The 24,752-nt window shown below is 47.2% G+C and overlaps 1 protein-coding gene across 3 annotated transcripts in view; it reads left to right on the top strand.

Moving 5' to 3' along the window:
• The window catches only part of COL9A3 (collagen type IX alpha 3 chain), a 53,917-nt gene extending 29,178 nt beyond the window's left edge, over window positions 1–24,739 (top strand). For 2 of the 3 annotated variants that reach the window (XM_044455146.1, XM_044455145.1), the window contains exons 13-33: window positions 107–160; window positions 528–581; window positions 1,191–1,244; window positions 3,096–3,149; window positions 3,351–3,404; window positions 4,578–4,631; window positions 4,859–5,095; window positions 6,660–6,713; window positions 7,426–7,470; window positions 8,645–8,698; window positions 8,910–8,963; window positions 11,195–11,248; window positions 11,999–12,070; window positions 12,935–12,970; window positions 14,032–14,076; window positions 14,765–14,797; window positions 17,355–17,501; window positions 17,883–17,937; window positions 18,934–19,116; window positions 20,636–20,713; window positions 23,333–24,739. In XM_044455146.1, the coding sequence (XP_044311081.1) occupies window positions 107–160; window positions 528–581; window positions 1,191–1,244; window positions 3,096–3,149; window positions 3,351–3,404; window positions 4,578–4,631; window positions 4,859–5,095; window positions 6,660–6,713; window positions 7,426–7,470; window positions 8,645–8,698; window positions 8,910–8,963; window positions 11,195–11,248; window positions 11,999–12,070; window positions 12,935–12,970; window positions 14,032–14,076; window positions 14,765–14,797; window positions 17,355–17,501; window positions 17,883–17,937; window positions 18,934–19,116; window positions 20,636–20,713; window positions 23,333–23,511 (1,650 nt within the window). In that variant the 3' untranslated portion in view covers window positions 23,512–24,739. The remainder of the gene's footprint in view (window positions 1–106; window positions 161–527; window positions 582–1,190; window positions 1,245–3,095; window positions 3,150–3,350; window positions 3,405–4,577; window positions 4,632–4,858; window positions 5,096–6,659; window positions 6,714–7,425; window positions 7,471–8,644; window positions 8,699–8,909; window positions 8,964–11,194; window positions 11,249–11,998; window positions 12,071–12,934; window positions 12,971–14,031; window positions 14,077–14,764; window positions 14,798–17,354; window positions 17,502–17,882; window positions 17,938–18,933; window positions 19,117–20,635; window positions 20,714–23,332) is intronic. The other variant, XM_044455147.1, reaches the window with a different exon arrangement.
• The last annotated feature ends 13 nt before the right edge of the window (window positions 24,740–24,752 follow it).

Here is a 24,752-nt window from a genome sequence, read left to right as displayed (position 1 = left end):
GCTCTCTGGAGGGCTCTCATTCACACGGTCACCATAAATTGGAAATGGCTTGATGGCCAGTAACAACCACAGGCAGCCTCACGTATGGACTTTCCTCTTCTCCCAGGGCTCACCTGGTCCCCCAGGACCTCCAGGACCACCAGGAAGTGTTGGCATGCAGGTAAAACGAACTGACTCCTTAAAAATCTGTTCCCTTCCAAGCCGTTTCTGCAGAGTTTGCCAATACAGTCTAACCCAGTCACACCCATCTGCCACGGCTTTGCACCGCTGCCACATCTTTCCTTCCCACACGAAATTCATTTCGGGTGAGAAAAAAGATGGAAGAAGTGGTGGGGGAACCAGGGAACATTACAAAGGGTGTGTGGTGGTGTCTGTTCCCCCCCCACCCCCAAATTCTGTGAATGAGGCCAGGTGAACGCACAGGGAAAATACCACTCCCCCGCCGCCACCCCCAGCTCTGGTGGCTTTCACTTCCACCCACCCCGGCCCTAAATATTGCTTGGACTGGAATTGCTTTTCTTTCTTAGGGACCTCGAGGACTGAGAGGCTTCACCGGGCCGGTTGGTCCTGTCGGAGAGAGGGTAAGTCTGGTCTCCTCCGCCTGCCTCTTTCGCAGAACCTTGGCTCCGTTTGCCTGAAGGAAGCCCGCTTGCTCTCGGACGGGGGGGACGGGGGACGGCTGGTTTGAAGGGGAGAGTCCGCAAGTGCCTTGGTTCAGAGCGCAACCCACCCTCCCTGCAAATGTTACGAGGCAGCCGTGGGCCGTGAGCCATGGGATGCTCACCTCTTCAGCTCGGCTGCCATGATATTGGCCCACCGAGAAAGCTGAATGACACCGACAATGTGATTCAGTCCATGTGCCTTCCTCCTTGCCCTGTAATTGTAATTACTTTATGAAGGATAATTTCAGTTATTTATTGTAGCTGTAGCCCCACTTTTTCCTGCAAGAAACTTGCCCTCATTCTCTTCTTCCTCTTCTGCCCTATTTTATGCTCATAAAATCGTGTGAGATAAGCTAAGCTGAGAGTCCAAGCCTGTCCCAGAGTCACTGGGCGAACCCCGTGGCGAACTGGGGACTCGAACCCGGATCTCCTGAGCCTCACCCCAGCACTCTAACCATTACACCACATGGTTCTTGATGACCTTGACTTCTAGATGGAGATTTTATGACATTGGTTCTTTGTTTTCAGGGGTTTATTGGTTTCCGAGGACCACCTGGTATCCCAGGGCCTCCGGGAAAAGCGGTATGGCTCTCTTTTTCCATCGCTCTGTGTGTGTGTGTGTGTGTGTGTGTGTGTGTGTGTGTGTTCCCAGTTTTACAGATGACCCACTTCTGACCCAACAATCCCAGGTGCCGTAGCTCAGTGGCAGAGCATGTGGCTCGCACGTACTAGGTTTTCTGTCCGGGGGCCCCAGTTCAAAGGGTCTCCAGAGGCAGGCTGCTAGCTTGCTCTCAGTTGCATTCGACACGATGCTGGGCCAAACTGACCAAGCTCTGGCTCAGCGGCACACATTCAGGCCTGCCTGTTCCTCCTCTCTTTCAGGAGAGGCAGATCTCTCTTTCTGCTGCTGCAGGGCAAGACTGCCTTTTCCCAGCTTTTAAGCCCCAGTATTTCATCGAGGGCCGTGCTCGTCCCCCCCGACCCCGCCCTCCTGACCCACAACTGCAGTCGCCCCGGCTACGCATGGCTGTGCAGGTCTTGCAACCCCCTGCTTCTCGGTAACTTGATGTTATGAGAGCAACATGCCTTCCTTGGATACCCACGCTGTTTTCCAGCCCAATTTAAATCTCACTTTTAAAATTTATTTTGGACCACGTGTTTTCTTGCTGCTCCAGGCAACTGCTGCCTTTTAAGAGAAAAGCTCTGAAAAGCTTTGTGTGAGGATAAGCGCCAGCAAAAGCGTTGGCTCGCTGGACTGTCTGCTCTTTTGGAAAGGCCGGCCAACAGAGGCACCCAGTGTGACCGCCTGGGGAGCGTGGAGTGAAGTGGCAGGTCCCCTGCCACGTTTAATGCCCCCTGGATCTGCTGGCCACCGTGGGAGGTACAGAGAGTGGTCGGGCTTTGCTGGGCTTTGATCCTAGAGTTGAGGGGAGTCGATCCTTTTGCGGCACTTTTCCACACAAGACTTTTAACGGGCTGATAATCCACTTGTATCAACTTTCAGTTTGGTCATAGAATTGAGATCTGAGCACTACCCGAGAAAAGTGTTCCTTTCCGCTTTTCTGCTATATCACCTCTAGGTGGCAATGTAGCACAATTGAATAGCACAAAATCACAAGAGGAAGTTGTGTTTTCTTTTGCCATCAGAAATAATACTCAGTTTCTCCTGCTCTTAAAAAAACTCAGAGAAAATACTGGTTGCAAACAGAATTAATCATCACCAGCTACATATCTAGCAGAGAAATGACAAGCATGCTATTAAATGCCTTGTGAACCTAAAATATACAATATTTTATCAGAAAGAAACTCATTAATTTCATGTGTCTGGAATAGTGAAACAATTTCCTGAAAGACAAGTCATTCATTCCTTGCTAAGTGAAGAAAATCATATCTTCCTTTTACAAGAAAGAAATGAAATGAATGAAGAAAAAGCTAAAGGAAGAAATGAAATAAAGGAATATGTTTCTGGAAATTCTTAAACAGCACTCATAATTATTATTCACAAAAAACATATACCCAAAGAAAATAGCAAAATAGAGTGCATAAAAGTGCATAAATTTCTTTTTTAAAATGAATGTTGTTAGTATTGATATAATTGTACAAGATTCAAAAGTGTGTTTTGTAAGATAAATTCTTTTAAGGTAATTCTGTAAACACTGAAGTGCCAGGGTTGTTGCAAAGATTTTGGAACTGGACAGACACAAAGCCAATTAAAACAGAGACAAGCTGGAGGCACAACCAATGTTGGTTTCCAGGTGCGTATGTGTCTACCGTATGCATATTTGCTTGCAAATATAAATTTGTCTCCAGATGTAGCATTTATCTGTAAAATATTGAGGATTACACTGAAAAAAATGCCATGTGCAAACCAGGCCTTGGACAGCACAGGAAGGGCAAAGATGGTGACTAATATTTTCCGCTTTGCAATTTCAGGGACCCCGTGGAGACAGGGGGCCTCAAGGCTTCCGGGGGCCCAAAGGTGATACTGTAAGTATGATGGAAGAGCTGCTTTCTGCAAGGTCAAGGCAGCTTTCGTTTAGCATTTTTTCATGTGCAGGTTTCACCACCACCATAAAGAAAGAGGAATTCCTCTTAGCTCTCACTCTGAACAAGAGTCCCTTTGTTTTCTCTGAAACTATTTCATTGCCATTAATAATACTCAGGATTGTTCCTGCTTTTTATTTCTAGGGTAGACCAGGAGCAAAAGGGATGCCGGGGACTGCTGGCCCTATAGGAGAACCTGTAAGTCCTGCTAAGAAGGGAAGGAAAAAAGCTATTTTTTCATGTTGAGTGAATTGCACTGGAACATGTTTATTATGCATTGCAGGAAATACGGTGACCCCTACGGTGCTTTGAATCCTGTGCTTCTCCCCTCCACCCACCCAGCCACCCAACTCCCCTTTTCATTTTCATGAGCAGCAACTGCAGGATGCCAGCCTGAACGGGGATCATGGGTGCGGAGGGAGAGGCTTAACCCTCTTCGCCTACCTAGGCCATTCCTGGCACTTAGTTGCTCTCAAAGCTGCTAATAGCAGCCAAATTGGCAGCTAATCACGGAGCTCACAAACATGTTTAGCAGCTCACGGCAGCTGATTATTCAGCACCAGATATTTCAGGATTCGTGACAGTTAGCAGAGTCTCACCGGGTGCAGCTCTTGTGGGTGCTTCAGATTGCAGGCTTGTTTGGATGCTTTTCTCTGGAAAACGGGAAATCAAGCACAGAGAGCAGGCGGGTCAGAGAGGACTGTTCCAGCTGAGCTTTCTCCAAGGCTCGCCGGAGCAGGGAGCATTCCTGAGCCCACCCTGAAGCGGACCAAGGCTCTGCACGTGGTCGGGGCGAATGCACAGTGCAGGTCACTCAAGAGGGGCCGCTTGCTTCCATCACTGTCTTTCCCCGCCTGAAGACAGCTGGGCAACCCTGATAAGAAGAAGGAGAAATAGTCCGAGAGCAAGCACAGTGTCACCTTTTAAACTCACTGAAATTGTAGCAGCAGCATCACGACTGCCGGAATATGGTGGAGTTTGCTTCTGCTCTCCTAATGTTCAAGACATTTGCTTGGGAAGAAGCTGAACTGTGATGTAGAAAAGCATAAAATATATGTAAAGGAAAAGTAAAAGGAGCGAAGGACAAGCTCTCTTGCCTTCTCCCCGGCTCTCTTGGTGCATGCATTTAACCAAGGGGTAGGGCCCTACGTAACCCCCCCCCCCCCCCGACACGTCTCTCCTGGCCCACAGGGTGAATCTGCACCTGTTGATAACTGCAGCTTCACCTGCTGCAGGTGAAGGTGAGGAGGGCCTTTGTGCTGCAAGACCCTGGATTGGTCCCCGGGTCCAGCTCGAACGCATCGCTACCTCCTCTCACTCCTTCTTGCAACCGGCTTAGCCTTGTCTCCGCATTGTTCTGCATCGTTTCAGGGCATGCCTGGAAAAGACGGGAGAGATGGAACACACGGACTCGATGGTGAGAAGGTTTGTAGTCCTATTTCAGACCCCTGTCAGAAAAGGCACTTGGGAAGGCCCCTGGGCAAAACGCCCTCCCTGGGCCCCCTTCCCCAGCGAGTTGGCCTTCTCGCCTCCGTGGTCACCAGCAGCTCTTGTTCCCTGTCCTCTGCTCCATCAGTTGTTTGCTTGACTAGCAGAAAGCCGGTGAGCAGGTAGGCAGAGGCATCCGCGGCTTCTTCGCATCTTCCTTATAGTCTGGGCTAGAGCAGAGGCAGGCGAGCAAGAGGGTTTCCATGGGGCAGAACGTAGCAGCTCCGTGGGGCCCTCGCCAGGGCACCCCTGCCCAGGGCAGGTCCTCGGTGAGCTCCCAGTCATGCTTGCTGCTGCCATTGGCAGGGTGTATCAACCAGCTATGCTGGCTCAGACCAAGGTCTTGGAATCAGGGCTGTGCTGAACTGGCTTTGCCCCACCTTCCCGGGGGGCTGAAACAGGTAAGCTCAGTGGCATGCAAGTTTGTCATGAAAAATGCTTATTAAGATGGTGCAGATTCTCACCCATTTCTGAACTGATTCAGCACCATGGTTTTCCCAGATGGTTGTGGCACTCTCCACCTTGGAATTTTCAAATGCATGATCTTACCTTGTCAGGGATCATGTCTTGGATAGAATGTGACATATACAATCCAATTTGGCTATGTGGTGACAGTACCAACCGTAGTTTGGAACAACAACTGAGAATGAAGGACATTTTAATTGCACCCTGAGGCTGCAGACCTGAACACACGTATCTAAAAGCAAGCCCCTTGGAACTTACTTTCCAAACTACAGTTGTGTTTCCAGTGAACTTTTGCTAGGATTGATCAAAAAGACAGGAAAGGTTTGTGTATTCTCTGGCACTGCTGAATGTATGTGCAGAAAGGGAAAGTAACATGTATTTTTCCTGTTTTATCTTCTGGAAAAGCCCTTGAAAACCGAGAGCAAATGCCTTCAAGGGACAGGAAAAGCCATGGGAGCCGCTTTGCTCTGGCCTGCCCCACGACCTTTCATGCAATTCTTTTCAGACTCAGTAATTTTAGGTCAAGGGAAGCCAGCTGGGGTTGGTGATGGTGAACTAGAACTCTGCCACATTGCCTTCCACAATCGCTGGAGCAGATTTGACAGTATTCTTAAACATTTGCAGTTTTATGAGTGAAAGCTAAAGTGAAAGAGGTGAGCCTGGAATACAGAATGTGCGGACTTGGTGCCTGGTGGGAGGGGCAAACCAACCTGCTGAGGCAGTGCGTGATTTGCTGGCATGTCTGCTTGTCATTAAAATTAGGAAGCCAGGCTGAAGATGAGCTCGCATGAGGAGCAAAAAGGACATGCAATGAGTAAATGTACATCAGAGTATACAGTAAAAGAATCCAGTTCTTCTTGAAATGTTGCACCTGGTTTCATCTGAAATCAATCCATCCCAGCAGGAGTCTGTTCAGATCTAAATGTTGCAATATTGGTAGTCAGGGAGCTTTAAGAAGAAAGCTTTGGCCAGGATTACAGCTAAGCAGCCCAGCTGTCTTTCCATTTTATAATCTTTCCAGATCATATTAGTGTCTTGTCTATTTTAGTTTTTTAGGATTGCACTTTAATGCTATTGTGCTATCTAGATTGTGATTGTTGTGAGGATAAAATTATTTTTATTTGATTTATATCCTGATTTTTTTCTTATAACCGATTCAAAGCGGCTTACATCATCCTCTTCCCGCTGCTCCTACTCTTATCCCCACAACAACAACCCTGTGAGGTAGGCTCAGCTGAGAGTCTGTGACTGGCTGTGGCAAAGTCTCCCAGCTGGCTCCATGACCAAGTGGGGACTAGAACCCAGATTGCCTGGGTCCCAATCCGGTGCTCTCAATCATTATACCGTATTGGCTCTCAGGAGAGGAGAATTTGAGAGCTGCCTTGAGCTCCTTGCTAGAAGAAAGAAAGGTGAAGTATAAATGCAATGCAACAACGCTTATGATGGTGCCTCAAAGAGATCCAGCAGCTTGCCCAGATCATAACCTCTTGCTGTTCGCAGGGTGATGCGGGTCGTGCTGGTCTTCCTGGAGAAAAGGGGCCAAACGGCCTTCCTGTGAGTATTTGTCCATGGAAATTCGACCAAAAACCATGGGGGTTCCGTGTTCCCACTAAAGTGGTAAAAGAAGGAGATAAGACCCACCGCTCTGGGAATTCTTAAGGAGAAGGGCAAGGACTGCATCATGCTGAGGTACCCTCTGACTTCAACGGGCTAAAGGGCTTGCAGCTGCCCTTGGGGTCTCTCCTGGTCAGAGTCCATCCCTGGTCAGAGTCCATCTCCACCACGGTTGCCTGGCCTTCATGACCTGCCTCATAGCACTCTTGATTTAGCGATGGTGCTTTTCCAAGGAGACCTGCAGCAGCTCTCAGGCACGGTGGCCCCCTCCCCATTTTCCGTGGCCGTTGCCAAAGGGGCAGGAGGCTCGCCAAAGTGGAGCCAAACCACCGGCAGTAACTGAGCAGACGGCAAGCCATGCATTCAAACAAACCAGGAGCCGTGGGAACTAAGCTTCACAGGAGGGTGTATTCTGAAAGGGAGCCAGACCGACCACCAAATTTACCCTTGCTAAGCGTGCGTTGCAGTAAAGGGAAGATCGCAACAGGTAGCACTCTACAAAACAGAAAGTTTATTCCCAATCATCTTCTCCCCTTGGCATTGTTTACCTCCCTTTTAATCATGTCTTGTTTTCCAGAGCACTAAATAGTGCTTTGATTCTTTATGGATGCCCTGTTTTTGTTTTGCTACTGATGACATTTTCCCCCATTAGGGTTTACCTGGAAGAGAAGGAGCTAAAGGTGAAAAAGGTGAACCAGTAAGTCAGTCCTCTTATTTATCAACTTTTCATTGGGAACCTACGAATTAACACCTTGACAAAATCTTCTGTTGGGAGTCAGGGTGTACGGAACAGGGAAATCCACCTCATTTGAGTGTGAACGATTTCTGCCTGCTTCCAGTCCGGGTTCGTTTCTCTGATTTCTGTCTCTAGGGCAGACTACAATTTGCACTTTTTAAACTGCTAATGACATCTGCACAAAAGATGTGTGTCTGGTGTGAGATCAGCCAACTGGTACAAATTGCTGGTTTTCAGGTATTGATTTGCACAAACTTCATTAACAGTTTAAAAAAGGCACAAACCAGGATCAGTTTCGAGACAGAAATCCAGGAGCTGACACAGGTCTCACCACAGCAAGACAGCTCTAGCCCAGGAGTGGAGGATGGGGGAGATTGTGAAAACCCTTCATGTTTCCCTTCCTCGTCGGGAGGATGTCTTCGTTAAGGCACATAATCCCCTGCTGGTAATCACAACACAACACAACCAAGCCCAGCAGATGAGCTGCATCCATTCCTGAGTCAGCCTGACTTGCCAGGATTCATCCATGGTTCCCTCATGTTAGATTACTGCCATGTGCAGTATCCTGGAAAAGCATCCAGAAGCTTCTGCTGGTGCACAATTTGGCTGCTGAGCAGTAAGCAGGATTAAGATCCCATCACCCCAACACTAGAAGGTCTTCAGTAGCTTTCTTGGCCCAAGTCACCAAATTACAGTGTTGGTTGCAAGCAGAAGATCTCCAAATGGCTTTGGGCTATCAAAGGAACTTCTGGTTCCAGTATGAACTTAGAAAGATCAGCAGGAGAGATGTTTCTGAAGATACTCTCACTTGTCGATGACTTTTTAACATGGGCTTTATCCAAATTCTGGAATTCATCCCCCACTCTTTCCACATTCAGACACAGATATTTCCAACTTGGCTTTTTAATAGCAATGCCTGCTATTGCTGGAGTGGCTTTTGAAGGCTGTTTGTAACACTTTAGCATGTCTTCTTTAGAAGTTTCATTTTCTGAATTTTTAGAAACTGCCTGGGTGGGTTCATGAAAGGTGAGACAGACATGCGACAGGGGAACCAGTTTCTTCTGCCTCTCATAAAAGAGAAAGTGGACTTCTAGAGATGCTGGGCTCACTTCCTATCCTCCTTCTCTCACTGCAGGGCAGTCCCGGAGAGATGGGGGAGTCTGGTCCTTCGGGAGAGCCAGGTATACCTGTACGTATCTCATCCACATGTGGACCATTTTTGTGGACAGCATCTTGTTTCAATGCTTTTCTGTGTCACTCATGGGCGGAGATCTTTGGGATGAGTTGGTTCTGCATAGTAACCTTCTACTTGCTACCGGTATACAAGTAGCCCACCTGTTCTGAGTGAACAGGTGGCCTGGTCTGTTGATAAATGAGCAGGTTTATTTTCTCATTCTCAGGGAGATCAGGGAATCCCTGGGGAGAGAGGAGAGCCTGGGCCAAGAGGATCTCCGGTAAGTAAATGACCAGCAGTCTGATTTAAAGTACTGCAGACCATGTTTAGGGCAAAGTGCGCTTTGATGGCAGTGGTGATGCAATCAGTATAAACGGCATTCAGGGACAGATCCCTGCCCCAAGGCGTTTGCAGACTCTTCCCCCCAAGCCAAGCCAAACCTCAGCTGAAGCCAAGTCTGTTCCTGTGCAGCATTTTCCTTTGTCTGGCTATTGTTATGACTGCAGCTCCTGCTGGTTCTTTATCAAAATGATAAAGTAGAATGGAGAAAGGTCCATGAACTTTTCTTTGCCTGCCTGCTTCTTAGATTCCTCTTAAAATATCATGACATTAAGAAGCCAATTTAATTCAGAGTTTTAATTTCAAGAGAACTGTTTGTTTTCATGTGGCATCTAATGAGCTGTATCAGTTGACTCTCAGCAGCAGGGAAAGTTTTGCAGTTATATTGCACCTCTGTTTCTTTGCGTTTATGTAATTAAAAAGTGTGCAGTACATTCAAGCTGATTCTTCGCAAGGGCCCCGGGCCCCTCTTCGACTGGCCGAATTGGACATCGGGCTCCATGACTGAGTTGCTGAATTTTAAACTTCGTTTGCATCTTCAGTCCTTGCAACAAATCTGGGACGAAGGAGGAAGGCTACAGAAAAGCGCACTGTTACTGAATAGCATCCCCTTCTTGCTTTCTAATGGAGACCCACAGCATGAACAACTTGGATCTACGGCTTTTTCTCCCATCTTGCACCTTTCCAAGAGAGTTTGGAATCCTTCAGTTTTCCATCTGGAAACAGCAGTCCCTGCACAAGATCTCTCCTCCTTTTCAGAACAGGGTGTTTCCTCGGACAATTGACCCCTTTCACCTGTGCTGTTTCCCCAGTTACAATTCCCCACCCCACTCTGAGTTGCTCAGTGTCCACAGGGGAATGGTTTAAATTCTGCCCCCACTGCCATGCTGAAACGCCTGTCTGCGTGGGGCAGGGGAGGGGATTGCTGCTGTTAACCTATTTATGGGTGATCCTGTACACACTTCGCCACATCACGGCAGCTCAAGCAACCTGTTCAGAGTAGGGATTGCTTCCAGGTGACTGGACAGAAAGATGGTACAGAAATTGGCTCTTACGCAGGGGAGAAGCGCTAGCCCTTAAATGAATCCTGTGCAGACCCCTCAGCGAGGATAAATCCATACCTTAAGGCTCATCTAACGATATTTCTTTCTGTTGTTTGTCTGACATAATCGCAAGTTTTCAACAAAATAGCCTCAGCTTCTTACTGTCAGCTTCACATTGAGCATCAAGGGCCCGGAAACATCTGTCACAAATTCAAATGAGATTTCCAAATCACAACTTGCGGGTTGGCTTTTCACTTTTAGGGGGAAGAAGTGTGCTTATTCATACCAACACAAGAGCCCATTGTGCTAATGCAAGATGCTGTCGCATTACTTCATCCATATTAGTGCTAACTTGCATTATCTTATGTAGTTAGTGCATTTGTACAAGTGTGCCTTAGCAGTAATATGAGGAAATTCTGTTCTTAGTTATCAGAAATTTCAGATAAGCAAAAATCTGATTCTGTCGATGAGAATGATGGAATGAAAGACAGCTGCCACTCCTCAAAATGCAGCCAGAGTGAATTTAATGGAAACTTCTTGCCCTTTGGTGAGCTCTCTTTACATCGAAGCTTTGTCCACCCTGGCCAGATGTGGAAATGTTACCCAAACTGCTTCAGTTACCATCTTACTTTAGACCCAGCTTTCCCCTCCTGATGTCTTCCAGATGTGCTAGACTGCCATGCTGGCTGGGGAAAACTGAGCTGTGGGCCAGCACATCTGGAGGGTGCCATGTTGGGCAAATCTGTCTAAAATTCTTTCTCAAAGTCGCCTTCTCAGGGAACTAAATCCAGCCAAGATGCATTCAAAGAGACTGAGCAAAGCAGATGCTATTTTTGGTGCGATTGGTATTTAGATCGCTGTTGGAGAAGTCAACAGAGTTTCAGGGGGCAGTAAAACAGTGTTGGTGATCAAGGTGTTGAAAGAAGACTTTCCTACTGGGAGGCAGGATGAGTCGTCTGGGAGCCAGGAATTCCACCCAGCCTAGCGAAGCCCTTGCAAGATGACTGTCCTTTTTGAAAGATTTGTAACCATGTGTTCAACTTGCACCTCCCTGAAGTTCATCACACAGCCATGAGAACGGAGCAGAATTTTTCTCCTCACCTGTTGTCTTTGTCTTTCTTTCCTTCAGGGACCGATAGGCCTCCAAGGCCCCATGGGAGTACCAGGCATCAGGGGCTACCAGGTCAGTCCATGAGCACAAAATTGGAACCGTTCCCACCAGCGTGGCCTTCAAGCCACAAACTCACACACTGCCGACCTCCTGCCCGGACTATTGTAATGCACTTTATGTGGGGTTGCCCTTGAAGGTAGTCCAGGTGTTGCAATTGGCTCAAAATAAAGCTGCCAGTTTGCTGACTGGGACCTACAGGAACATGTTTTGCCTGTCCTATATCAGCTACACTGGCTACCAGTTGAAGTCCGGGCCTGATTTACAGTGCTAATAGGACAGATAAGGTCCTAAATGGTTTAGGGCCTGGTTATCTAAGGGAACATCTCCTTCCATCTAAGCCTGCCCAGACCTTAAGGTCATCTGCTGAGGTCATTTTCCTAGAGATGTCCTTGATGCACCTGGACCACCATCAGAGAAGGATGCCGTAACTGGAAGTCCTGCAATGAGCAGCGGGTTGGACTTGATGGCCTTCTTGGCCCCTTCCAACTCTACTGTTCTATGATTCTATGAAGCTGAGGAGCAGAAATGGCTGGACAAGAAGGTCTAGCTCCCCACACACTTGCATGCAGTAGTTCTGACCTGGATTGGGGCCCTACATGCTCCCACAGAGTAAATGAAAATGAAAAACTCCCCTAAACACTCCGCATTAACAGGGTGTGCTGCTTACTCCAGAGCAAAACTGCATGGTGGCAGTTCCCCCTGCTCCAAGCATCATCTCCAGTGGATACGTGACCTTGTTACACATTTTATTTTCTTCCCCAGGGTCGTAAAGGTGCGAGTGGGGAGCCTGGCCTTCCTGGTCCCACTGGAATCCGGGGCGAGCCTGGTGAGAGGGTAAGGAAAAATCCCTCTGTGATGCGAAAAATTATCCAAAGGGGGCAACTTAATTTCATTAGGAATAACTTGCTATTTGTGCCATCTTTAATGGCCTCTTTAATCTGCTAGTTAGATTAAGTAAAATATTTGAATTAATGGGGAAAAGGTGCCACCAATTCGTTACTCAGCAGACTGCATAGCTAAAGTTAATTACTTGGGCCAAGCACCATCTCGGGGTGAGGATCCTCTCCTAGGGGAAGATTCAGCCACCTACCACATCAAGGGCGTCCTCTCTTGCTGATCCTCAGGGCTTTTTACTATCATGAAAGAGGGAGGCAACCTCAGGGGAGTGTGAGGGGGAAAGCCTTCTCATGTGGCTCTTTTCTTCCCCCTCTTCTTTAGAATTTCTTTCTAAATTCACCCCACCACTGCCATTGCAGCGGCTAAAAAGCAGGGGGAGCGTCTATTGGTGTCCATGGAATTGTTTTTTAGCCGCTGTGTAGGATCAAGGAGGGAAGTTATTGGGGAAGCAGCTGGGTGGGATGTTGTAACCCCCCATCCCATGCCTTGGTGGTCCCACTCTAGATTGGGGCACATGCTTACACTAGAGGAGAAAGCAAGTTAGGAACAGTGTTCTGCATTGAATGATGGCGACCACATCACAGGTCTGTCACGTGATGGGGCGGGTCTCTATGGAAGCCCCCCCCCCCACCATGATGTATGGTCAGCATCACACTGGCTTACTTTTCGATGCCAGGGCATGGTCTTCTTGCCTCTCCCCTTGCAGAGGCATCCCTAGAAGCACCACTTAGTTGTCTGGAAAAAGTCCCAGTGAGCTTTTGACCTAAATCATTTCTGTGCTTGCTCCTTCTTTGCTCCCAGGGCCCTGGTGGTGTTTCTGGACCGAAAGGGAACCAGGTAACCTCCGTTTCCATTTTCTGCATTTGCAATGCTGCATCAGTCCATTTATTAACTGCACAATAGCACCGGACGGGGGGTATTCCTCTCTTGTAACAAGAGGTTATGAGGTCTGCAAACCAATCCTTGCCCCTGTCTTTAGGAAACTTGTTTCAAAAGCAAAATGCACACTGATCAGACCAAACACATCTGCATATCTACCGCCTCAGATATTGTGCTCTCATCAGCAGCTCTGGGTATGATGCAGCCAAAACTGCAGAGGAAAAACATCGGCTGCAACGATCGGGACATGACAAAAACCCGCCAGGTGGTCCATCAGCCAGCGGTAGATTTCTCCTGCGATGATTTCTCCCATACCTGGTCAACAAACGCCCCCTTTTGGTTTAAAAATGAAAGGCTGCCTGACAGCTCGGCAGAAACGCCTGGCTGATCCTACAAGCCCTCCTTGCTTTCGTTCACTCAGCAGCCAAAGGCAGAGATTCCAGCAGGCCTTGGGCCATTCAGGCTGGTCTGTTGCGGAGACAGGCTCTCTTGGGTTAGGTTCTCTCAATTTCTTTTCTTGTTGTGCTTCTAAACTGTTCTTCTGATGGTTTTAGGACACAGTGCTGTGGATGATAGATAGAAAAGGCCTTTCTGCTCCCAGCGTTCCCCAGCCAGCTTCTCTGAGGCTGTACGAGTGGCCTGGGAGAGTGGGGCTGGGGGGGCAGGGTTAGGGTTAGGCTTAAAGTAGAGCAGGCAGCCGATGGAAGGCGCTGCCAGATCAGCGCCCAAAGCACACCTAAAATGGGCTGTCTGCACAAGCAGCCTGAAGACCGATCAAGAAGGGGTGAAGCGGGTTGCCTTGGGGAGGGAAGGCCGCAGCTCCGGGGCCACCCCTGAGAAGGCTCCTTGTTGGAAGCTCTTTGCTGAAAGTCTGCCGTGTTCAGAGCCCGCAGTTCCCAGTAGGTATTAGGTGGTGCTCCGTCCCTCTTGAGGGAAGGGGCACAGCTCAAGACGCTGTTTCTTCTTCCTCTCCCTCTTCCTCAGTGACAGTGATCCTTGTGTTGCATTTTCACTTCCAGGGCATCGCAGGGACAGATGGGTTGCCTGGTGAAAAAGGAGAGCTGGTACGTGGCGATAACGTCTAGGACTTCAGAATACATGCATGGATTGCAGCAAATGAGTCTAGAGAAGTCTGCTTCGCTCATGCAGTCTCGGGTGGGGATCACCTCCGAAATTAAATCCTGCAGGCTTCAGGCTGATGGACAGTTGCGTGGCTGATGGCTTGCCTCAGAGTGACTCCTTCTGTGCAGGCCCCTCCCGCCAGCCCGGCTTCTGAAGCCCATGGCCTTCATCTTCTCCCTACCACCTGCTGCCAGGAGCAGCCAGGACGCCGCCAGGAGCACTCAAGCACCCAGCCATGCCTCTGACCTACCTGGGTTCCTGGGGCTTGCTGCGTCCCTGCAGCACAACCCACCCGTCCACTTCTAATTCTGTCCCCGCATCTTAAAGGAAGCTCTTCTGCTACTCTGGCTTCTTGGCTCGGTGTTGCAACACTCGTTTTGCATGCAGAAGCTCCAAATTCAGGCCCAGCGTCTCCAGGCAGGGAAGGAAAGATTCCTCTTGGGGTGTGTGGAAATGGAAAACCTGCAGCCAGGGCAGGTGGGATGGAATGGAATGGAATAGCCTGAGGAACGGGCTGGCTGGCTGGCTGGCTGGCAGGCACAGTGAATGAGAGCAGTCCACGTTTTTGGTAATGCTCTCCCTTGTTCTTTGGAAAACACACTCTTTGTTCTTCTTTCTCTTTTTCTCTAGGGTCCTTTTGGCCCTCCTGGGCAAAAGGGGGAGGTAAGTTTCATATACTGAATCTTTAATTATAAAATTATGATTCCGGTAATTATCATCCCTCTCTCCCTCATTCTCTCTTTCCCCCACTTCTATGCTGGTTTACCTGGACAAATTACAACCAATTTAATTCTTAAACTAGTATAGTGCTGTCTTTGCCACACCACAGATCAGCTTTCCCCAACCCAGTGTCCTTCAGATGCTCTGACAATGCACACTTGCTGGGGATGATGGGAATCACACACCAGCACTGTTACAGATGTTCCCTTTAGAGCAGGGGTCTCAAACTCGCGGCCTGCGGGCCAATTGCCAGGATGGGCGGGCCACGGGGGAGCGGCCCTGCGGCCTTCAAAGCGCCGGCGGCGCCCGGCCAGCCGTGGGATGAGCGGCCCACCACCACCGCGGTGGTGGAATACTTGATGCGGCCCAGCCTCACCCAGACTCTACTTCCAGCGGCCCCCAGGTAAGTTGAGTTTGAGACCCCTGCTTTAAAGTGTGATCCTATCCAGGCTGAAACAGAAAAATCCTGGATAATCCCATGAGCTGCAGGACCTCTTTATGAGTAAACCTGCACAGGGTCACTTTTAGCTATTCTTTTCCAGCCTGATTCTACGTACACAACCTTTCTTTTGCAAATTACTTTAAGCAACAGGAGGAACCAAAAGCTGCAACTTAAACTCTCCGAGAGGTCCCTTTCCTTTGTGAATAAAAAATAAATGAGTGCAATGCAAATGTACCTATAAACAGATGATGATGATGATGATGATGATGATGATGATGATTTTATTACTGAGTTAATAATTCAGCATGGATGGCATACGAGAAGGCAGCACTCTTCATTTCTAAATTGCTGCCGAACCGGAGCCTGACTCACACACCCAAACGGCAGGATCCCAGTGTCTTAATAATGACCCCTGTTGCTCGCACCCTGCATGGAGCATCTTGCTCAGTACTTTTCACGGCTGCTTCAGCCCCATTTGAATGTGAACCATTTTCTCAATGGAATAGCAGCAGTTGCACAGTTGTTTTCAAGCAGCCACCTGAATGCTCTTTTGCCTGTGCGAATTGGGCTCGCACCTGTTCACAGTGTACACAGGACCCCCTGCCTCCTGTGTAGGAGAGCAAAACTCAAGCCGTGCATCCACAGGGAGGAGACGATGTTCCCTTCCTGTGGCCGCCCATCACACCTTCGTGCTTCACACACTTGGAGGCTGACGGGGAAACGAGAAGCTGCCAGCCCCGTGTGCAAGTGCAAGTTCGTTCGCAATCCTCTCCCATATTTTTATTCATTTTCCATCTGCATCCTGCCTTTCAGCAAAGGCATCCAGGGAGTTCACAACATGAGCAAGAAAATACGGTAATCCAAACAAAATCTCAAGAATTAGAAAAAAACATTTCAAACTGTGGGATTCATATGCCACAAGGGGTGGAGCACCCAGTGGGGCCTGCGGTCTTTCAGGCTATCTGCTCGGGCTCTGAGATCTTCCAGCGAGGCCCTTCTCTTGTCCCCACCATCCTCACAGGGATGCTTGTTGGGGGATGCAGGAAGGGCCTTCTCGGTGGCTGCCCCAAGGCGCTGGAACTCCCTTCCCAGGAAGGAGGGTTTGGGGCCTTCCCTGTGAGCTTTCCAAAAACAGACAAACCCATTTTCGTTCCACGAGGCATTTGAGAATGGTCCAGGACTGCCAGTTTGCACTAACTAGTTCTAATTTTCTACATACTTTCAATGCTTTTAATTTGGGTATAATTTTAATACTTCACTGATTCAATAATATTTTAACTTCTGTAAATTTCTGTGAACATTTAAGTCTGTAAGTTGAGGGCTGCCTTGCATGCCAGCATTGGGAATAAGCAAATAATAAATTATTATTATTATTAATAATATAATGCTTGAGCTCCCATTCAACAGTTTTCTGGAATGCAAGCTCTGGGTATTTGCTACGTAATTATATGCTTTCTTTCCATTCGAAAAAGTTGCAATGCCTCTTCTAAGCCTTAAGAACTTTCGACAAGGGCTTTAAGTTAAAATAGGCTGGTACTTGGGGCATTTTCATCCCTGAACCTTTCACCTTTGACCCTACACTGCACTGAGCCTCATCTGTGAGGGGTGTTCTGAAATGGGATTCGACCCTCAGGCAGAAAGATATTCAGTGTCCCAGTACAGGACATCACTGCAGCTACCCAAGAGTGAAACTGGATATGGCATTAATTGCACGAATGCAGTTGATGTCCATGGGAGCTGCAGTGGGTGAAGAGGAGGATGTTCGCTCTGTCCATCCTGCAATATCCTTGCCAAAACGTGCCTCCTGAGAGCTGCAGCTGGTACAGGAGAAAGCCGTGGTCCGCTTGGCCCTCCAGCAAGGCTTCCCAGCAAGGCTGTGGCACAAACGGGCCACTTATCCAGACTCCCTCCGTTTCTAGCTCTTCTCCTTTCCATTTGGCTGGAAAAGGTGTTTGTGGGGGGCAGGGGGAGCGACTCTCGGCACCGACGTTCTGGGCCCTTCTTGTTGCGCTGCAGTGACTTTGCCTGGCGGCTTCTCTCCCTTGCTTTCTCCTACAGGCTGGACCAAGGGGTGAGCCCGGTCCGAAGGGAGCCCAAGGCCCCAACGGAACAGTGGGGGTGCCAGGAATCCCGGGCAACCCAGGCAAATTGGGCTTGCAAGGAGAACAAGGAGTCCCCGGCATCCCTGGGAAAACTGGCCTTCCGGTAAGTAGCCTGCACCTTTCCTTTGCAATCACCCCTTTGCTCCAGGATGGCCAAATATCCCTACTCCAGGCACTCCCTGTAACTCCCAGTTAAAGACACCTACAGAGCGGACCTAACTTTCTGCGAGAGCCGCTATAACGGGGCAAGTAAGCCCATTTTTATGTATTTATAAAGCAGAGATGGGGGGTTCCCTTCTCAATGGACCTCTCTGTAGCCCCAATTGTACTGTTGCAGGACTCAGTAGACACAAGGACAAACTCTTGTCCTGCCAACTTGATCAAAATTCTTTTTGCCCTTTGTAACGCCTGGCTGGTGATCACTTCAGGATGAGACCCTAATTGTTACGCATGTGTCGTGTCATGATACCTGTGTTAATTTCAGGGGAACGAAGCGAGCGAGCAACACATACGAGAACTCTGCGGAGGGATGATCAGTGGTGAGTTAGGCAAGGGTTTTGCAGCGGCCAAAATATTTGCTTTATGTCTCTTTGATAAGGGATCATCTAATTTGGCTAAGTCCCGGTAGTTCGGTATGGCTAAAGCTTCTTTTAAAGATATCCAGTATGGCAACATCCAGCAGTTGTTTTCTTCTTGGGGGAATTTATTACACTGATAAATGTTATCCTGGAACAGTCTCTAATATTCTCTGACGTACAGTACATGTTCTTTTAAATTATGGACCTTTTCCATGGAAATTAACAAATGGTCCGTGTAAGAGGATTCTTCACACCCTTTTGACCACTAAAAGATGTTTATTACAACATCAGAAGGATCACTTGCTGTAATGCCATGGACTGGGGACTTTATGTGTCTTTCGATATATGAACAGGGAGCATAAAGACATCGCCTTCAAAAGGATCTTTATTTGGCTATTTGGTTTGCTTTTGCTGAAACTTATATGTACTTGCTTAAAAGTTCTGTGCACTTAACAGGTGGGGGAAACATGATTGTAATCATTGTTATGGTTACAGTTACAACTGCGGTAATGACTGCATTTATGATTACTGGGTCCCTGCAGGGAGCCCTCTGCAGGTGCCGTTGGAGGTACCAATGTATATGCACCCGGGATCCCTGGTCACAACCTCTGGAGGGGGAATCTGCATATCCTGTGGTCCCCAGGATGCTCTCCCAGGGGCCAGAGGGGTGCCTTGTAACTGCATGACTCATTTATTGTAAGTATTTATGTAACTCCCTTTAATCAAAGAGAGTGCTTATCAAATGCATATGGCACAGAGAGAGAGAGAGCAACAGAATCATGCAAAAGCAGCATAAAAGAGTCATCAGGATTAATTCAGCGCCAAGACGGCTCATGAAAATAAGAAGCTCTGTCTGGTGGCCAGGAGCAGGTGGCACTTGACTGGCCTTACTGTGTACATAGATTGACATAGGCTAAAGCCAGAGGCCTTGACTTTCATGTTCTTGTTTTATTCCAGAGCAAATCGCACAGTTAGCTGCTAACCTGCGGAAACCCCTGGCTCCTGGCCTCACAGGCCGGCCTGGTCCTGCTGGTCCCCCAGGCCCTCCTGGGGCCACAGGCAGCGTTGGGCATCCTGGCCCTCGTGGCCCACCTGGGTACAGAGGACCAACAGGGCACCTGGGAGATCCTGGTCCTAGAGGTGAGTCAGTTTTTAGGATGAAAGAGTCTGTCCCAATGAAGGATGGAACCATGCTGCGAACTTTCCCATGCCAATTGCTGGGAAGCTACCAGTTCATGAAAATAAGCATGTCTATTTCCAATGAGTAATTAGTAAATGGCCGTCACATATGGAAATTTGTTATATATTCACTTACAAAATATTCACTTACAAGAGAGGAAATCTTGATGTTAATGCTACAGCCCTGAAAGGCAACCTAGTAATATCTTAAGTAAATAAATAAATACCTTATTTCTATTTATAAACCATCTTTCTTCAAAGGCCTGGTAAAGCCATATTCAGTGTGATAACATTAGAATAAAACAGGTTATAAAATGCACTCAAATCCCATTGTAAAAAAAGCAAAAACCCAGCAACAGAAAACCTAAATCAGCAGCAATTTAATATCAAATCAAAAGCAACCAAGGATACATTATTTTTGAATGAATGAATACATATGAAAGCAGAATGAAGCAACATGGTTTTAGCCAATAATAAGAGTATCTGTAAAGTGCTGAGTAGACCAGTTCCAAAGTTTTCAGTGCCACAACAAAAAGAGCCCTGTTGTGCTTTCTCACCAATTGTACTCATTTAAACAGAGCTTTCTCTGCAGTGGCGCCCCAACTATGGAATGCGCTCCCTAGAGAGGTCCACCTGGCGCCGTCATTATATGCTTTTCAGCGGCAGGTCAAGACCTTTTTATTTAACCAATATTTTAAAGTTAATTAATTTTAATTGTATATACATTCAACCGTGTTATTTTATATTCAGTCGTGGTGTAGCCAATTTTATTTGTTTAGGATTGGACACTGTATTTGGGGTTTTAATGTTTGTAAACCGCCCAGAGAGCCCTCTGGGCTATTGGGGTGGTATATAAATGCAATAAACAAACAAAAATTCATTTAAAGAGCAGTCCTTTCTTCCCTGGGAGGCACCAGATACAGGATACAGTGGGCACCATGGACTGTCTGTCCTTAAATGTCTGTCCTTAAAACCCTTCGTAGGGCAGAAGGTTGTGGGACCTTTTCACAACAGCCTTCTGTGCCAGGATCTCTGTCATGCTTTCCAGCCATGTTTGCATTTTTGTTTTAGAGCAAGCAGAATGAACTATTCCTTTTCAAACCAGAACAAAAACCTCCAGTTGCATGAAAACTCTGCTCTCCTGCAGCTGTACAACATCATCTTGTGCTTGCTTAGCAGAATATATAGAAAAGCAGAGAAATAGAAACCCAGGGAAAAGTCCTGCATAGAAAATACGCTTTTCCTCCATCAATGAAAATGGAAGAAGAAAAGTGTCAGTAAAGTGGCAGGTAGGGAAGCCCCTCGTCAGTAGTGGAATTTCTCCTGCCATAGCACAGATGTGTCTTCTTCTGCCCCGTAAGTGGATGAATCATCAACTCAACAATGTACTTAATCCACAAAGCTGCTTCCTATTCCTAATCTGGAGAGTAACTTTTCCCTAGGCTCTTGCTGAGCTCATACTTTTCTTCTGGTACTGTAGGTGACCCAGGTGAGAGGGGAGACAAAGGTGCCATGGGCAGAGGTGTGGATGGACCTGAAGGAGACCAAGGACCGCAAGGTAAGCTGGCAGTCCGTGCAGTTGCGCTGCTCCACTTCCCTGAGAGGCACAAGGTTTCCTTTGAAGGGGAGAGTCCTGGAAATGGGTGTTGGCTTTGTTGCATTTGCTTTGTTTGCAGCTATGCAAGCAGAGCCTCACTGAAGGCAAACCGTGAGTGCACACCCTTATCAGACAGCAAACATGCACCCCAGAATAGGTTCTCCAGAGAGAAGTCCTCCTGCCCCAAGACGCCCCCATCTTTCGGGTAATGCTCTCTCCCTCACTGTACTCCCATCAGAATGAGGCCTAAAATTCCCCTTTCCCAAAGCTGCAATTTGCAATAGAATGGAATCCGCTGTTGACAGCTTCCTTCTGATAAAAATGGTGGCTTCTGTGGGTATGTATGTATTTATGTATATATTTCATTTTACTTCTATGCCACCCCATAACATGAAGTTTTTGTCTGTGTGTGAGAAAGAGAAATGAGGTTCACATGGCACAGTAAGTCATGGTTGGTTGTGAGCCTTCTTTGTGACCTTGTGACTCACTGTGATACCCACACCCAGTAAGACCATTGAGCATGGCTTCGTTGTCGGATAGTTGAGGGTGGGGGGTTGCGTTGGAAGTGTGCAAACGTGTTCATTACTGTCCTTCAATCTTTGCTTCTCAAGTGCTTCTCAAGTGAGCAGATAGGTTCATAAACTTTTCCCTTTTTCCCAGTCCTTTGCAAAGGTGTGCAAAATGCAGATGCACCTGTCCATTCTGTACTGTTTGCAGGAATCCAGTCACCTTGTCAACGTCTTTGTTAAAACCCAATGCACTTTCTTGCTTCCCTTGACAGTCAACTGCAAAATAGTCAATGGAAAATGCAGAGTGGAGTAGGTAATATTCTGACAAGGTGATTGTTCACTTAGTACAGATTTTAGATGGCAGACAGACAGATCTGTGCACTTGCGACTCTTTGTTCACTACAAATGTGGTGGGGGGGACACCCCATTTTTGCAATAAGTACACCCAGTGAATACATACTTTTTCCCCACAGTAATGACACCCACGCACAAATAGCTCTATGCCATGCAGCCACCCCTTTTGGAGTTGGGGGTCAGGCAATGTGTTGCAAGTGAGGAAGGAAACTGACAACTGTCAGTCTCAGGCCTAATATAGCAAAAGAATAAAAATGGATAAATGGGATCGCAACAGTTAATATCGATCTGCACTGCTGATGGAGGTGAATAATGGGAAGCGAACGTGTGCAATTACACAGTTGTGAAGGATACAGTGGGAAGGAACAGCCCATTTGTGTACTTTGAGGCACCGGAAAAAAATAAGGTGCAAACGACAAATGGCCGCGACAGGATAGTGATCTGAGCAGGCAGAAAAGGCAGTTTACAGCCCCCTTCCCGATTCTCCCTACTCTGCTATATTACTCCCAACGGTCATGCCTCAAGCACACCTCTTTTCTTGCTTGGAGCCCTCCATACCCACTTACCTGAGACTGAAGTCAATGGAACTTACTGTGGAGTGAAAATGAATTTGATTGTTTTGTCAACTAGTGTGTTGGTGTTGTGTTGTGTTTTTGGAAGAAGGGGAATGAAAGAAAAAGAGTTATGGAAAGATATTCCAAATTTTATTTTTTTCAAGGGAAAATGGAGCTAGGGGTTTGAAACATTGTGCTCTCGCTCTCTCTCTCTCTCTCTCTCTCTCTCTCTCTCTCTCTCTCTCTCTCTCACACACACACACACACACACACACACACACACACACACACACACACACACGACTGAGGAAGCAGAGAGGGGGAAGGATGGCAAAACCTTTTCAAATGGAGAAAGGAAAACGGATGAGGAGGGCTGAGCACACATGGCCCTTCCATTCCTTATCTCAGAAGCTCCCTAAAAACACAAGCGGCATCCTGTTGTGTGGAACTCTCCTGGAGCATTTCTGCAGATAGTTGTTGAAAGATGCCTAGTCGTATCTGTACAGCTGTGTAGGAGCACAGCTGACCATCTGGCCTGGCCAGCAATGGTGAGCAAATGAGACAAACCCTGAGACAAACCCATACTTCCTGCACACACATATCCACCCAATGGGAAACACAATCCAGGGAACTCTTTTTGCAAAGGAGGTAATTCACAGATTTTTCTTGCCCTGAGGGAAGAAATATGCAAAGCTAGTTCTGCAGGCTGGAGCAGCTCTCACCAGGATAGTCCTTACAGCTTGCCACTTGTCCACACCAAAACCTCTATGATGATTGTGATCATCGCCACACACGTTGTTTCCATGCCACCCCGCAGCTGAAGCTCTATGGGCAGTTTACAGCCGTTGCCTCCAGCACAGGGACCCCTTAAACAAAAAGCCATCATGGCATAGAGCCGTGAAAATTAGCAGCAGACACTGGAAGAGAGATTCCAAGTTGCAGAGTGGCATATGATGTGCAGGTGGGCCAGATGTTGCTTTAGTGGTGGGGATGGGGGTGTACCATAGTAAGTACTGGCGTTAACTCCAGAGGACCAGTGACAGTGGCAAGGACACACATTTGGAAAGAAAGTGTGGGGATGTTTTGTTTTATAACCAACCATTTCATCTAAAAAGAACTGCAGGATATCATGCTGAACTTTTATTGTTTTCCTCTCCCCCAAGGGCCGCCAGGTGCTCCTGGAGTTAGTAAAAATGGCCGGGATGGTTCTCAGGGTGAACCTGGATTGCCAGGAGATCCTGGAAGACCAGGTGCAGTTGGGGTTCAAGGAACTCCAGGAGTCTGTGATACATCCGCCTGCATGGGAGCTGCTGCTGCTGGAATGAAATCCAAAAAGTCATAAAACTGCATTCAAAAGAAGCTGAAAAAGGGAACTGAATATTTAAGCAAATTGTTTATACATGGCCACAGAAATGCCCTCTGATTCAAAGAAAAATGGAGGGTCAGTTCTCCTGTAAAAATGATTAAAATGGACTTTGACATTAATTCTGAGTTCAACAAAAGAGGACATCATCGGATGGAAACTTATACAAAGTAATATGTTCCCTACAAATGTTTTCCCATTTTCACAAGCATCTTGTTTCTTGTCCCATTAAAGTGGTACTCCTTTATTCCTGAACTATAAGGTGCTTTCCATTTACTATAACACATACACCCCAAACTGGGCTAATTTATACTAACTGATCCTGCATTAATTTATGTGAGTTCTGTTTTACTTCCGGGCTCTCATCCAAGTGTATATTAGTGCAACTGGCAGGCTGCACACAGGAATCTGATAACCTTGGACAGAGGACATGCCAGGGCTATGCACACCCAGCCCCATCCGCTGACTAAGGACAAGACCAGCGTGTATAGCACTTGCCTGGACACACAGTTTTTTATGTAGCTCAGGACCAGAGTGTGGATGGCCCCAGTTGGGTTTGGCTGAGTGAATGCAGACTTATTGAACTAAGCTAAAATCGCACACACCATGTTTCTCCCACAGTTTTGAACCAGCAGCAGCTCTTTGTATTGCAACAGGGGTGGTGCTTGCAATATATCTGAGTTTGTGTGTGCGTGCGTCTTATCCTAGCAGCACAAGGAACTCCTTTTGCAAAGGAGGTAAGTTGCATAGATACTTGTTGTTCACACAGTTTGCCACACAGCCTTATCTCTTAGGAATCAACCACAACTAGCAGCAAACATTTTCCAAATCAACTTTTCATGTGGACATCTATTTACAAGGGATAATTTTGAGCATTTCTTTATCATACAGAACATTTGGTAATCACATGTTATACCCTCTGTATACGATTTGTCAAAGAGCCATATGTTTCAGGAAATGATCACTAAGCAAAATTAGTGTGAGCATTATTGTAAAAATTCTTTTTATAACATTTTACTTGCCAATGTTTTACAATCGGGTTGATTTGTGGATTCTTTATTTTACCCCTGCTGACTGGAAATAAAGGTGCTACACGTGTGTGAATATCCGTGATTTAAACAGTATTTATTTTTGGATGAGTTCTGTATAAGAAATACTTATTAGCATCATCTCTTTTGATAGATAAATAAAGCCACTTTCAAATCAATAAATATGCTATT

The sequence above is a fragment of the Varanus komodoensis genome, unplaced genomic scaffold (assembly GCF_004798865.1).
Source record: "Varanus komodoensis strain SLA01 unplaced genomic scaffold, ASM479886v1 scaffold8, whole genome shotgun sequence".
Taxonomy (NCBI): domain Eukaryota; kingdom Metazoa; phylum Chordata; class Lepidosauria; order Squamata; family Varanidae; genus Varanus; species Varanus komodoensis.
Note: the sequence above shows the minus strand (reverse complement) of the source record. Positions and strands in the feature narration are given on the sequence as shown.